The following is a 16,138-nucleotide window of genomic DNA, read 5'->3' on the forward strand; positions in this document are numbered from 1 at the left end:
TTATTAAATGTTCTTTTAAAGAACATAGATTAACAAAAGTAATACACACTTAAAAAACAACTTGTAAATAAAACAGACAGCATGGTGAGGGTCGATCATTAGCACAGTTTAAACCCATGACAACACGTCTCTGCAAGCAGTGATTCTGCTCTAGTCATTATATTATAATCGGATTTATTGCAGCACACAGGCGGACAGACATCAGTAGATATACATCTGTTACCGAGCTGGTGTCGTTTGACAGCGTGACGTTACAATCGGTGTTTACACCCACCGGGAAGACAGAGACCTGCAGAGCACAGAGACGGACTCGTCGGTTGCCACAACTGAGGCATTGCTCGTCATCCGCGTCGTATACAGAGTGGAGGTTTTACTGCAACCCCACGGTCTCCTCCTCCTCCTCCTCCTCCTCCTCCTCCTCCTCCTCCTGCTGGGGGTTACTTTAGAAAGAGTATTAGTGGACAGGGATCATGGCCGACACGTTGAGGAGACTGACCAATACCTCCTCCTTCAGCGTCTTGCAGGACAAGCTGGAGAGCTGGCACAAAGACTACCATGTAAGTTCATCCATAAGTAATTAATGAGCCGAGCTAAATCTGACCCGAGTCAGACTTCATATCTGTCGTCACGGGGGTCATTAGTGGCTTAAAGTTACATTTGTGTACACTTTAAATCTACGTTTTATTCCTGCAGCAATGACTTGCTTCGTTTACATATTCCTGACTATTTTTCACAATTTTATTTTATTTTTTTACCTGTTTCTTTTAGATAATCATTCCCTTGAAATGTAAGTTGTATTCCTGCAGACATGATTAATTGACTTGTGATTATTTTTCACTATTTTAATTTTATTTTTTTTACACGTTTGTTATTTGAATTATGTATGATTAAATCGAGGCATGGTGTTTTTTTCTAAATGATGCATGAACACCACAGTGAAGGAATTCACTCGTTCAGATTACATTGATTTCTCCGGTTGAGTTTGGTTGCTATGGACGCCAGTCGCCGTGGTTACCGGTTGGACTGTTCCAAAAGATCTTTTTTACTGCCGAGATGGTTCATTCCGGTTACTTCCGGTAGAAGTGCGATGGGGAGGGACCGGAAGTGAAGTGTCTAAACTTAAAAAAATGTTCGTTGTTGTTTTTGCAGGTCAATGTAAACAAATATGACACTTTATTTTGTTGTAGTGTGTTGCAACAAAAGTGAGATAAAAACAATACTGGTTAAATACCATTTAAACAGTTAAATACTATTTAAATATATATATTGATTAAATCACAACAGTATTGCACAAACAAAATAGATTATAAACATGTAAAAACCAGAGTGTGTTGCGGCGTGTCTTCATGATGATGATTACAAGGCTAAAGACAAGAGATGGGTCTATAGACGGGTTTTAAATGTGTCACTAGAGGAGGAAGATCTCATTGAAAGAAATTAAAAGATTTGTCCCATTTCTCACATTTACCCTCCAGATTATTTCCTGCGACCAGAATCTAAATAGATGTTGTGAGCTGATTGAGCTCACCGCCAAGATCCAGGGCCAACTGTTCGCCATCCTCAACCTCACGGCTGCTGAAGGTGAGCTCACTCGGTTCTGCCGAGTGAAGCTGATGCTGAAGTGTCTTAAAGCTGCATTCTCTCTAGTGTCCACCAGGGGGCGACTCCTCTGGTTGTATGGAAGTCTAGTCTAAAATGACTCTACTTCTCTCTTGATTTATTTCCTCAGTAAACATTGTAAACATGAGTTTATGGTCTCAATCTCTAGTTTACAGTCTTCTTCAATACAGCATGATGTTCATTTAGTACATTATGCTCCATTTAGAGTCAAACACACCATAAAGCAGGGGATGCTTTAGGGGCGGGGCTACACGGTGATTGACAGGTCTCTACCAGAGACGTATACGGCGTCTCTACGTCACTCCTCCTCAGTCCAGATATGGTTACTTCCTGTTAATTGGCGGCAAAAAAAAACAATCATGGCGACGGCGAAATCCCGACCATGAGGCTTTAAAAACGTCAGTCCACAAACCAATGGGTGACATCACGACGACTATGTCCACTTCTTATATACAGTCTATGTTACAAAAGGTCACACACACACACACACACACTCTGTTTCTACTCCCCTGACTCAGGTGGACACTATGCTGGAGTGGACACTCTCAAAACGCGCCTGCTGCCGTGGCTTGGGACCTGTTTCTCAATGGCGAGGACCTCGGTCACCGACGACACCAGTCTGCAGCTCATCCAGGTGATATATAGATATATAGATAGATTAGATAGATAAGATAGATAAGACACACACACACACACACACACACACACACCTTATTAATAAATCGATCAAAGTCAACACTACGCCATATAGATGGAATTTACATAAAAACGCCTCCAACCAATTAAAATCCTTCCCCCTCTTTTCTGGCACATCTGGTTTTTGTGGTTACTGCGCATCACCGATCGTCGTTTGTCACCAGGACTCGGTGGAGAAGGACAGGAGGATCAGGGAGCTCTCGGCCTCCCATGACAGCGACATGCAGAGGCTGAGCTCCACTCGCCTGCAGCTGGACTCCACCAGAGCAGAGTGAGTCTTTTCAGACCAAAACGGGGATAATTGGTCGTAATAAATCACACTTAGTGCTGGACGATACGGCCCAAAATCTCAGTACAGGTCATTTCATACCTCTATAACGATGTATATCATGTTTTCTGGTAATTCAATCAATACACAAGTTCTGTATTTGGTGCATAGGCTCAGAGATATAGATTTTTTTCTAACTGGAGTGCTGTTAGAGCTGGGCGATCATATCGTATATGAACTTTGCTTGCACGTGTTCTTTCCATTTATTAACAGACTGGTCGATGCTCAGAAGGAACTGGATGAGACGAAGAGCAAATCAGCAACCACTCTGCTGGCCTCCGAAGACGAAATACTGCAACTGAGAGCAGAGTGGGTGATCCAGTCAAATACCGCAGAAATACAGACGTCCCGATTATGTCACGCTGTCAGCATCCGACCATAGGAAAACAGGAATCACCTCAGATTAGTGTTAAAGTTAAACATTGAAATACGTCAAATTTTACAAGCTACGATATCTGCGAAATGTTTCGGAGGTAGAGAAAAAAAAAACTGTTGGTGATAAATCTTTAGCCACGGCTGCTCGACTGCAGCAAGTTGCTAATAGGCTAAACTACAGAGAGAAATGTAGCTAATAGATTAGCCTTCTGCTAACCGTAGCTGTGAGCCTTTGGCTGCAGTTAGCATAAGCTAAACTATTAGCAACATTTTCTCTCCACCTTTGGAAACGCTTTTGCAGATATTATAAGACTCTTTTTGACTGAATTTCCTGGGTTGTGACTGTACATATTTAGAGAAACGTATATTTTCTTTAGCCACCGTTAAAAACCAACACAACAAAACATGCTAGCCAGCGCTAGTTCACGCGTTCAGACAACGTGTTCACACCGTCACCGCGTTCACTACCGGAAGAAAAAAGAAAAAGGTCTTTATTCGTTTTCAAATGCACCGTAAAGTCTGTGCTCCTCTGTTGATGGGAGACGTGTCTTGTGTTTCAGTTTGCGATCCGCACTCGAGCAGGTGGAGGTCTACAAGAGGAAGCTGGAGGCTCTCGACGAGTACGAGCGGCAGATTCGCCTGCTGAGGGACGAGGTGTCCTACCTGAGCACAGAGAAGGCCATGATGCAGGAGAGGTATACCTGCACAGACAGACAGACACACAGACAGACAACGTCTCAAACGACGTGTCTCTCTCTCTCTCTCTCTCTCTCTCTCTCTCTCTCTCAGGTTGTCGAGGAGTCGCTCTCCGAGCCCGTTGCCGAGGCTCAGTCGCTCCTCCAGCCCCACGAGGAGCGAGTCGCCCACCAGAGCCCAGCTCACCAGCTCCTCTCGCTACGCCCGCCTCGTGTCCCGCTTCAGCGACCTGTACGCCGTGGAGCGTCTGGAGGCCCAGAGCGTGCTGCGGCGCTACATCGTCGACCTGGAGATGGTCCAGAAAATCATCTTCATCGCAGTCGTGGTACGACTCACGCGCTTTCAGAGCAATCGGAAGAAGCGCACGCAGGGAAAACGAGCGGCAAATCGGTTATTCTGACGGCCAAGTTTGTTTGGCTGGTCTCAGGGCTGGGCGGCCTAAAGTTTAAAGCACAGTATAGTTTTAAAGCACAGACGGCAACTCTGACATCATTTCAACCATCCTAAAGTCAATGTAAAGAGATGATAATTGTAAATGTGATTACTTGAGTTGCTAAGGTTTGTTCCTCCACGGCTTATTTTGGACTTTTGTAAACTTCATAACCTGTCTTCTTCACTTGCAGTAGACTTTAAGATGATCTTCTTTTTTCTCCTCCATGTTATCACGCGTCAGGAATCCTTTCAGGCAGCAAAACTGGCGTACCGTCAGTTCAAGCTGCGCGTGAGGAAGACGTTGTCTCCGTCCCGATTCGGGCTCGAGAGCCTGGAGGACGCAGCCGTGGACTACATCGTCAGAAACCTGGACCTCTTTGACATTCAGACCAGCATCGATGTAGGACTCCAACACTCCTCCCGTGTGTCCTCTGCAGCATCCACGATCTACACGGCTGCGGCTTTGTTTGACGCTGAATAAGTTCAGGGCTTCCGTCTTGTGCGTTTTTTTTTTTTTTTTATCTCCACAGGATGTGATCAACGCCATGAACGTCAACCCTCGGATCTCTTTCCCGCCAGAGGTTGACTTCGTCCTCATCAGCACCCTGATCAGGGAGACCTGCAGGGCGGCGTTCGCCATGCAGACGTTGGAGCCACCGCTCGACTTGGCCTTCGCAAGTGACGGGGAACTTTACGACGACAGAAGGTCAGTCCTTTGTTCATTACCGCGTCGGTAACCGGGCGGGCTTTTACAGTCGAGAGAGTTAAAGTTAATGTTCCAAATAATCCAGCGGTGTTCCTGAATGGAGAACTATGAGCCCGCCCCCAAATTTCCTCCAGCTGAATGACTGCATTATGAAATTACACCGTTGCTCTTTCAAAATAAATGTGCAGCATAGTAACATCTTTGCCACCACAGTAAAAAACCCAGAAAAACAATCACTAAAGAAAACTAAATATTACGCGCGGTCATTATTAGTCTATTCTTAATTTTACTGCGATTACTTAACGATTTACTGTCTGTTTACTCTGGTGAAATGTAAGGAAATAAAGTAGTTTATTACTTTTTAGAGCCTATTTAATCACATTTTTTTTCCAACTTAATGAATACAAAAAGTTTATCCGTAGAACAAAATAATCAAAATTAATGATTTAAAAAGAAGGATAGGCTCTCTTCTAAAAGTGTGTCAGAAAGGATTACTTAAAATACAATTATTTAGTTTTTAATTCATTTTGAAATGAGTCAAAACCAGGAGATTTGATTATTTATGTATCTATTTATCATCAGGGACAGTGCATACAAATATTCAACATTTCAGGTTCCACTTCGATGTCTCTGGTCAGTTTACCTTAGATCTACTTTTGTGTTAATAATCATTTTCCAGCAGAATCAAACTGCTGTAGAAGATATTTAGGGTTTATTTGAAGTCTCAAACAGCTTATGCTCGTGCATCATGTGACGATATTTCAGTAAACTTTAGGAACGATTTATTCCTGGGACCACGACAGAAACTCACAGATGGACATTTAATGTCCCCTGCCTCTCTGTCTGCAGGTACCGTCGCAGCTACGACTCGGAGCTGTCGGCTCCTCTGGTGATGTACCACGTGTGGCCGGCTCTGGTGGAAGGAGCCGCTGTGGTGGTGAAGGGCGAGGCTGTGACCCGACGGGGCGCCGTGGTACCGACTCTAAAACGCTACAAAGCGGATTATGATTAACTACGTTTACATGCATATTCAGAATATCCAAACAGAACGTGACGTTTACACGAACCATACCATATTAGGAATATTGTCATATTCAGAATAATAGTAGAATACGAGCGTGTAAACGTAGTCATTAAAAGGCTCGTGTGTTTGCTGGTGATGAGTCTGTTGTTTTTGTGTGTTTTTTTCTGCAGTGGAGTAGAAGTCAGAGCAGGAACGTCAGCCCGGTGCGCTCTCGCTCTCTCAGCCCGACTCGCACTCTTGTAAGTTTCTATAATATTTGACACACGTAAAGACCTTTTTCTCCGGTTTAATATCGGCCACTCAAAACGATTCTTTCCACTTAACAACATGCATGCACACCCATGGGCTTACGGGTACGTACGTCAACATCTACACTTTATTTCTTTGGATTTGTTGTCTTTTAATTAGTCAAAAATTGTCTCTTTTTTTCTGTCTTTTAGGCATTCAACAGCAAGAGAAGTCTGTCTCCTGAACGTCTCAGGGCGAGTCACCTGTGAACTCCGGACTACACCTCATGTCAGTGAAATAATGTTTGATTTAATATGTTTAAACGTATGCTTTCACCAAATAAAGCAATTCAAACCGTAGACACTGCACCGCCCAACGGCTGCTCAGAGTTTACATTGTTGGAGGGCAGTTTAATGGGACAGTAACTACAGCACGTTACACAACGTAACGACGTAAACACGTCGCCGTCACTGTGCGGCCGTTTGAATGCAAGCTGTCCTCAAACGTGCGCAATTTACATACTTTTACTTTCTCTGTGACGTTACCGTTAACAACGATGTCGAGGCGTTCAGGAAGAACCTAAACGGTTCTCTGCTGCCGAAGCAAGTTAGGTCAGCGAAGTCAACACTGCTAAGCTACGGTAGCTAATGTTAGCAGGCTAGAGACGCCAGTTAATAAGGATAACTGAGTGGTTGTCTTAGTTTACTATATTTACTCTGAGATAGATAAACAGTGTTTTAGTGATCTTTTTTCCTAATTGCTAACTAAACATATTCAACCTTTACTCCTCTCTTTACCTAAAGTCTACGTAGCAGAAGGTGTTAGCATGTTAGCGTGTTAGCTGCTAGCTTCTAGAGCAGTTCACAGCAAAGACAAACAGTTAAAGTGATCTGTTGACAGAATATTGACGTCATACCAGCAACATTACCACAGTTTAAATGTCTATTTGTAGAACATGTTACACACATTTAAAAAAAAGTTAATTATTAAACACTTCCTGTTTACTTTTAAAATAGAAACCCTCTAGCGTCTTTCGTGGGACAGAATCCCTTCAAGGCTTTTATTCTGAAATATTTGTGTTGTGAAAAATGCCTTGCAATGGCTCCTTAAATTGAAGCTAGCGCAAATAATCTTGAGAAACTAGCAAGAGTACGCTAGGTTTTAAATATCATACAACCAAAAGAAAACAGCATAGTGTTGCTAGCTCCAATTAAAGTAGCGCTACAATAGTCACTAAATCGAGAAAGTCACCGAGGATTTATTCTCTTTTTTTGTCAGAGCATTTGATTCATTGATTGCTTTCAGGATGTGACGAGAAATAAATTTTAAGAAGATTACTAACCCTAGCTTTAAATTGTAGAATGTTATATTTTCAAATGAGCTCACGCTTCTTCACCTTTTTCTCTCCAAAATAAATATAAATAGATTAAAGGCAAAAACAAACAATGTGGTGCTAACGATCGGTGCTAACGATCGGTGCTAACAATCAGTGCTAACGATCGGTGCTAACGATCAGTGCTAACGATCAATGCTATCTTCAGCTCCTACAGAACTTGACTGACCGATATCGGTCGCTGTTTTTTTTAAACCTGTTTATTTCTGGTGCTGTTGTTTTATATTCTGGACATTTCTTTGAGACAAAATAAGGTTTAAGAACATTTAACATAACATGATTTTGCTTTTTATGTTTAATATATATATATATTTTTAAATCAGATTTTAGTGTTAGTTATTGTGTATAAGGATAGAACCGGTAGATTGTTACTTTGCAGAAATGCCTCTATGCATTTAATATAAAAATTGTTTCCTCATTTACAATTTACTCTGTTCAATATTACTGTACATACTTTGCTCTTCAATGGCTTGAATTACATAATTATATAGTCAGTGCCGTAGGATGAATTCACTTTGATTTGATTTGTGTGATGAATATATACTCCAACTGTGCCTTTTATGGTTGTTTTTTTTAAAGAATAAATAGCAAACCTCTAGTTTTCTGCAACTCCAAGTTGAGTGTTTTACTTTTTGTGGATGATTTCTTTCTGAATTATGATCTTTTCTTTGAGACACCGTTTAGAACGGCTGCTTCAACTGCTAAACATAGACCATGAATGTCTGTTTGCCATATAATAGTCTATGTAAATCCAATGTTGGACTGACATGCTAATGCAATTAGACTGATGTTATTGAACACATTTATAGCAGACCTGTTTTTGTATTTTTCCTTTCTCTTGTATTTTGGGCTCTCAAAGGATTCCACTGTCGTTCATTTTCCACAATAGACTCAATAATTCTCCTCAATTTACATTTTGTGATGTGACGGCATTACTATGACCCTGTTTGACCAATAGGTGGAGCTGCTGCTCCGTCATGAAAGTCAGACCAAGAGCTGAAAACACTGCAGAGGACGAAGGACAGAGTCTCTGGAATTAAAATGTATGAAAGTGTCAGTTTTCAAACATTTGCCACATCCCACATAGTATATATATATATATATATATATATATATATATATATATATATATATATATATATATATATATATATATATATATATATATATTATTAAAAAATTAAAAATAATATATATTTATATATATAAATTATGTATATATATATATAAATATATATATATATAAATATATATATATATATATATATATATTTTATTAAAAAATTAAAAATAATATATATATATATATATATATATATATAAAAATATAAATAGATATACATTCATAAAAAAGTATATAACAAGACATCTACGCAAAACCAAAAGATTGGTTATAACATTGTAGGTATTTCTGTGCCCTTTTAAACTGATTATACACTGAAAAACATGCTACAAAAAGTTACCAAAAGTTGATCCTGATAGTGGACTTTTTAAAAATATTTGTGAATAGCCATCATTGTGCATCATCCATGTGTACAAGTGCAACAGTTTACATCTGGATGGAATCTTTGAGGGAATCCCTGCAGCAGCATCTCAGTGGTGATGCCTTCACAAGTTGTGTCAGTATTGTCAGCCATTCTAATTATCTCTCCAGGCTTCGCCCCCCCCCCCCCAAAACCCAATTACACCGCCGGCTCTTCAAAAACCATATCTAATATCTGAAGTCAGACATTCGCTCTGCAGAGCAGAAAGCGAGCTCCAGCACGCCTCCAGGACCTCAGAGTCCTGAAGAACCATCTCAACGGATTCACTTCTTCTGTGGCCTGTGAATGAGGAATGAACGTCATGATTACTGGAGGCAAACACAAATCACCGCAGAGCAGCGGGCTTTAAGTGGCACATTGATAACGTCATCTTGTTTGGTCGTTGGCTGCCAGGATCGAATGAGGTTTTAATGGCTCCAACTTGAAATGTTAACGCAAACAAATAAATCCTTTGTAAAGCCTTTGAATTAGGAATGCTGGGAGACTTGGGAGAATATAATTGGAAAAAGAAACGTGTAGAATATGCAGAAGTCCATGTCATGGAAGCTTCCGGCGTGCCTCCTCATCACATTTGCACACAATGAGCTTCTTGTCTGATGTGCAGCAGCTCACAGAGGTCCCGGCTCTGGGGACACGGGCCAGGACCTGCTACTGTGATTTAAGTGGGAGGGAGCCTGTAGGGGGGGGGGGGGGGGGGGGGGTATTTACTCAGGTGTGTGTTGTGGTCAACTGTGGTCATCATGGACAGAGTGGTGGGTGGCTCTTTGGATAGAGCGGGTCGTCTTTTAACCACAAGGTTGGCGGTTTGACAAGTTGAAGTTGCTACCCGGCTGTTTTACAGCAGCTCACTGCTCCTGATGCTTAGCATGGGTTAAATACCGAGGTCAGGTTTCACACATGTGTATTTGTGTTGTTGTTTTTTTTAAATGTGGATGGATGGAGATGTTCCAAAATGGTTGTACCGTGTATCTTCTATGCTTCTATGGGCCGTAATGCAACAAAAGCTGTTGATGCTGAGAAGCAACCGTTCCTTCAAATCAACCTCATGAAGTTAGCGTAGATGCTACGCTAGCATCAGTTCAAAAAGAAGACCAAAGAACAACACTGAAGGCGTTTCTCGATGACTGGCTTAGTTAAGATGGTTCATCCAATCACCTGCTGCGTATTTTCTAAACGGTTTCCAATGAAGGCTTCTCAGATGGTTCTGTGGAACAAACACAGAACCATCAGCAGGTGGTCCAAGTGAAACCTTAAATCTATGGAGCAGTAGCTCAATCTAAACAGATTCAAGATCTGCAACTCCACCTAAAGTTTCCAGTTTGGTGGCAGGAGCCGGACTCGACGCCGCTGGACCGTGTGATGTTTCCTCTGGCCGTTGTTAATGCTGGCAATTTTCTGGTAGCTCGAGCGTGATGAGTACCCGCCCCTGATCCCACAGCCGGACCAGAGGGGGGAAAATATTAATGGGGGTGTATATCACAGCACACGATGACACGGCTATGGGCGACCCGGCTGCAGTGCATAAATCAAAAAGGCAATATTAAAAATTGTGGGGGGGAATGAAGGAAAATGACTCAAAACCACAGCTGAGAATGCACAACATAATAAAAACAGCCGTAAACATGAACACTTGTTAGCAGCCACTTGTGGATCTTTCTTCTGATGGAGCCACAATTTAACAGACAAGCATCTCTGTATCTCCGAGAGAGGCGGGGCTTGTCTGCGGCCCAGAGAGGCCGTTAAAACACATCTGGAACGGAGCAGGATGCAGTTTTCTGCAACGGGAGGACCTCACGATTTATGACGGGAGGGACGACGCGGAGGTAGACGGACGAGACCGTGGCTTCCCTACAATTCGTGCAAAGTTAAAATGTGACCGATTTGCAGAGGAGCACCGCACGGACAACACACCCTCTTTACTCCCCAGGGTCAGGAACGCAACCCGAGGGCGATTTCCTTAACGAGACCGTGAGGTCATAGCGAGGAACTGGCCCACGGGCATCAGGCCCAACGGGGCATGACAGCCGGTCCTCTCGGTTCCAGTGAGATCAGATGTCGAGTGGCCGAATCCTCCTGGCAGAGATACCACGGATAAACACTTCCTTCCCTTTCTCTATGACGACCACCATATCAAATAAAGAGAAGAACGACTCTTTTTTCCCCCAACGCACACATTCGTCCAAACGGTTTCCTGTTTGCACATCTGGGCTCTCACGAGCATCAGCCGGTCGATTGAGAATATTTGTAAGATGAGTGATTTGAAGTGTTTTAAATCAGAATAGTGTTGCTTTCTCACTAGAGGTTGATGTGTAAATGAACTTCCCTGACATCAGCAGACATTAAGGGTTAGATTAAAGCAGTGGTTTCCAGAACACGGTCTGGGTAAAAGTTGCCAAAAATCACAGGGGTTGCTCTTGAGTAAATCAGAATTAGATTTGCTAGATTGACACTTGAGACCCCCCCGCCCTGAAAGCCTCAATAGCTACATTTCGGCGGTCTCTAATATTATTCGTCACTGGTATACTGCCACTAAAATGTCTTTTAATTAAACCGCCTTGGACGAGGAGGTTGGTTTATGGTGTTTTGCCAATTACACCTACAGTCTGTGAGCAAATCTATGAGTTTACACTCTTTGACCTTTTGATTCCTCACAGTTCATTTTGTTTGTACGTAGAATAATGCAGCTTATAGAGTATAAAAAAAGCTTTACTTCTCTTCAACAATTCACGGTAACACGCGGTGAGTAATGGACACACAATGGTCATTTTTGTGGGTGAAGTCTCCCTTTAGAGGCTCAGTTGCAGTGCAGAAACCATCCAGCTCTGGTCCAGCGGTAATAATCATCTGAGGAGCCGTGCAGACATGGCTCTGTAATCATGGCGTCCGGCCTCTTCGTGATCTTCAAAGAGCGGCGACACAAAAACCCAGCAGAGCCCAGAGAAAAAGGTGACTCCGGTTCACCGTTTTTTCCACAGAGTTGTTTTTAACACGTCATAAAAGCCTCGGAGGCCATCGTGACCTTTCGGTTGAGGAAGGAGGGGAGATCAAACTACATGTCGATGGGCTTTTAAAAAGGCTTTGCTCTGCTTGGCAAAGAGAAATCCATTTAGATTTCAAATCTCACAGCTGCTCAGTAGAGATGTCACTCTGCGCTTCGATTACATGCTTTGCTTTGTTAGGAGGAGCACCGCGGTGAACTCGACCTGCTCCCTCGTCCTGGATGCTGGAATTGTCCATGTAAAAAACACACACACATCTGGATGATGTGATTGATGCGAATAACAGGCGTTTCCTTTTACAGTACGGAGCAGCGCTGGCAGGGCAGAGCTGCCGTGGATGCAGGTGCGAGTTTCGAGGGGTTACTGCTCCGCCGGGCCTCGTTACACTTAGGCTTACATTTGATACTCTCACGGAAAAACAGGCGATCAAACCTGGCGCCAATGTCGCGTGCGACTGGCCAAAAAGGGATGGAGGAAATTAGGAGGGAGAGAGAGAGAGAAAAACGTAAGGAAAGATTGGAGAGCTGGAATAACAAAAGGCCTCACAGAGAAAATGCACCGCTAAATATGTGGAAACTTTCTTGTGGCTGAGGTTTGACCTCTTTACAGCTTCACTTCACACCGACTGAACACACTGAACATGTCTTTTGTCTTTTGTCTATTTCTGTCTCTCGTGAACAGATGTGTGGACGTGAAACCGGTCAAACAGATTATTCACGAATAGAGAATTTAGTGGCGGTTGCGTAGGATTGCTTTCCACTCGTGTGATTCAAACATCTCCAATAACTCCAGAGCTTTGTGAAGTTCAACACTTCATTTATGTTGATTATGTCGGATTCATTAAAGAAAGTTGATTTAACAAAAACAGAGTAACTAATACGCTACATCACTTTATTCAAATTGAGGATTTTGTAAATGGATTTGTAATTACTTTTCTTAGAATACAGAATTCTGGAACAATCAGAACTACTTTATAAGACAGAACTATATTATCCTGAAGGAAACTCAAAAGTTTTTCTCACACTTGCAAAAGAAGTGTGAGAAAAACCAATGGAGACGAAATTTGTACACATAGGAACAATAGAGTAAGAAGTATTTACGTGTATAAGAAGTAATACTGACACCAGAGCCTGAATTGAATAGGAGAGTAATATTGTGCATGATTTTGAGAGTAATATTGGTATTGAACAATAACAAAAAACAAATAAAAAGGTCACATTTCACATAATATGTTGAATATTGATTGATGAATAATTGTATTTGTTTGTGTCATCATAAATGATCAAATGTGAGAACGTCTGACTCAACCTCTTCTTCTCTACAGTAATGAAATGTCACCACTAGGTGGCAGTTCAACACCATCATGTACTTCAGTATAGTGGAACTCTTACAGTAAAATGCTGCACAGTGATAGAAGTAGTCAGACTATTTAGTTAATAGCAGTAAAACAAAGCAACTTGTACTTAAAGCATCACATATAAGAGTACTCTTAGAGGGTTAGTGTATAAAAATATAATATTGGATTCATAACATATAACCATTATAAATACTTTATATATTGTTTGGTATGTGGTATTTTATATGTCAAAAGTAACTGTTAAATGTAGTGCAATGGAGCAGAAGTGGAATTTAAATACTCAAGTTGGCAAAAGTGACTTAAAAAATTGCACTTAAAAACATAATACTTTGAGAAAATGGACTTTCCACCACTGGAGACAGCATGGTCATGTCCATATATCGATGATTTTCACATCATCAACTTATGAAATGTTGATATGTGGACAGGACCTCGATCATTTTTACGTCATCGATTCATCGTGCAATAATGATGAGGATTGAGCTCCCGCATGCAGGGATATTGTGGCTTCACTTCTGTACAGTGGGAGGAAGTGAAGACGCGTTGTCAATCTTTACGATAGAAAAGAAGTGGCCCAAGAACTGGACCCTGGGGGACACCTTTGTTAAAACGCACAAGCTTTGGTTATCAAATCAACTGGCTGCTCACATTTATGCACAATATGAACGCATGTTTGTTAAAGTTACTGTGAAGCCATGTTTCCAACATGACCAAGTGGCTTTTTTTCAGTTTACAGTTTCCCTGCAAAGCAATTCATCACATTTCCTGAAACTCTGACTCAAAACACACAACATTGTGTAAAAGTAAAAGAGAGTCAAAGTTCTCAGGAAGGCCTTGGATGTTTACAGTAATAGCATTACAAGTCTCAAATGCTTATTGATGTTTGTTCAGCCGGATTTGTTTTGATGGAAACTCAGAGTCCACTGGAATAAGACGGCCTTTTGAGTGAAAACGAATACATTCACAACTGGTTCACCAAGTGAGTGATGAAAGGCGGCCACACTTTAAAGAAATGTCCTTCGACCCATAAATAGTAAACCTCATTCTCTCTGAATTCAAGATCAAAGTATCCCTGATCCCATGTTTAAATGTTGGGGGGGATTCCTTCCAATTTAACAGGATTAATATTCTTGCTAGAACAAAACATTTTTGATTGGCTTTTTGGAAGAGGGTTATCTTCAGGTTGGATACCAAAAAGTGCTGTTAAAGGGTCGGAAGCTTTTCCAAATAGTTGAGTAAATACTCTGAATATGGAACTCCAGAAACATGAGAACTTGGGATAGAACCATTTAGGGCAATTTATTTTGAATGCAGACATTTGAAATGGTAGCTGCCTGTGTGTTTCCAACTGGCTAGCTATTGAGCTAATTGCCGGTGCACTGCACAGCGCTGATACAGCGGTTACCGTAGCGTCCCACCATCCAGTTCCCCAGCAGGTTGACACTTTTAGGCTCCGTCAGCACTGTTGCAGTTGTTAGCACTGCTAGATTCTAGCTGCTAGCAGCGCTAACAACTGGCTAGCTATTGAGCTAATTGCCGGCGCACTGCATAGCGCTGATATAGCGGTTACCATAGCGTCCCACCATTCAGTTCCCCAGCAGGTTGACACTTTTAGGCTCCATCAGCACTGGTGCAGTTGTTAGCGCTGCTAGTTACTAGCTGCGCTAACAACTGCAACAGTGCTCAATAGCTAGCCAGTTTGAAACTGCAACAGTGGTGACGTCTGAGCTAGCTGCTAGCTGCTAGCTCAGACGTCACCGTGTTAAGAATGTCTTGTAGCTGCTGCGTTAGTGGGCCAATCATATGTCGCATTAACTTCCTGTTTTCTAGATCTGGGCACTTAAAGGATCGATTGCAGGTATAGTTTGACTGGAGTAGATTAGATACTACTTGGTACTGGGTTATTTCGGATGATATCTTAAAAAAAAGAGTACCGATACCCAGTCCTATCTGGAACTCATTGCAGGCTTATGCACAAGAAATGTTGAAGTTATGTCTGCATGAAGTCAGACATCTGCAGCTCATAACTAAGCTGTGATAAAGACGTTAGTTTACATAAATAACGTTCGCTGCAGATTGAAGTTCTGTCTGAAACTAAAGATTGTGACTGTTATTGCCAAGTACTCTGCTTGGCTCTGACCTATTGTTGTGTTTAATACAAGTACTGATGTCATGAAATGTCTTTTGTAAGATATCGAAGGTGTTACGGACAGAAACAACAGCTCCTAGAAACCAGTTCAAGCTGGTTGCCCTCCTCTCTCTAACTTTGCAAAGGAATTTACATCAAACATCTATTTTTAAGAGCACCGGTCTCCGGTAATTAGTTAGAGACGGCAGGTTTATTTTGGACTTTTCCGATACAGCTGTAGCCAAAATATTCATGACTCAAGATAGCGCTGCATGGTTTTATTTGGTACGACATGATGGAAATAGTCGGTTGTAAAACGCTCTTCATTTCTCTGGAACTGAAGTGCAAATAAGGGAGGATACTGTAAGCTCTGCTGAATAACAGTCCACTTACAGTCCATCTAAAAAACCTCAAAATAGGGGGGCAGTTTAGCATGAATAAATGTTTCCTTCTGCCTTTGTGCGTTTCATTATTGCATCAGTTAATAAACTTACTCTGCTTTCATGCCTTTTAATAACACACAGCGTGTGTCATGAAATTAGCACCGTTATGTCCTGAATACTCAATTTTAAATCAAATTATGAGAAACCGAAAGAGTCACACCCCCACTCA

At 41.8% G+C, this 16,138-nt stretch overlaps 1 protein-coding gene across 1 annotated transcript; it reads left to right on the forward strand.

Annotated features, from left to right (window-relative positions):
* The first annotated feature begins 470 nt into the window (after window positions 1-470).
* On the forward strand, window positions 471-8,105 carry spata18 (spermatogenesis associated 18). The gene is made up of 12 exons (XM_068725391.1): window positions 471-557; window positions 1,476-1,581; window positions 2,139-2,254; window positions 2,481-2,587; window positions 2,858-2,953; window positions 3,580-3,714; window positions 3,809-4,040; window positions 4,389-4,547; window positions 4,678-4,853; window positions 5,703-5,826; window positions 6,048-6,116; window positions 6,318-8,105. Exons 1-12 carry the CDS (start codon window positions 471-473, stop codon window positions 6,372-6,374), a joined length of 1,464 nt encoding a protein of 487 aa, XP_068581492.1. The 3' UTR covers window positions 6,375-8,105.
* Window positions 8,106-16,138: the final 8,033 nt, after the last annotated feature.

The sequence above is a fragment of the Cebidichthys violaceus genome, unplaced genomic scaffold (genome assembly GCF_023349555.1).
Source record: "Cebidichthys violaceus isolate CVI_PGR_0920_01 unplaced genomic scaffold, fCebVio1.0.p SCAF_35, whole genome shotgun sequence".
NCBI classification, from domain to species: Eukaryota; Metazoa; Chordata; class Actinopteri; order Perciformes; family Stichaeidae; genus Cebidichthys; species Cebidichthys violaceus.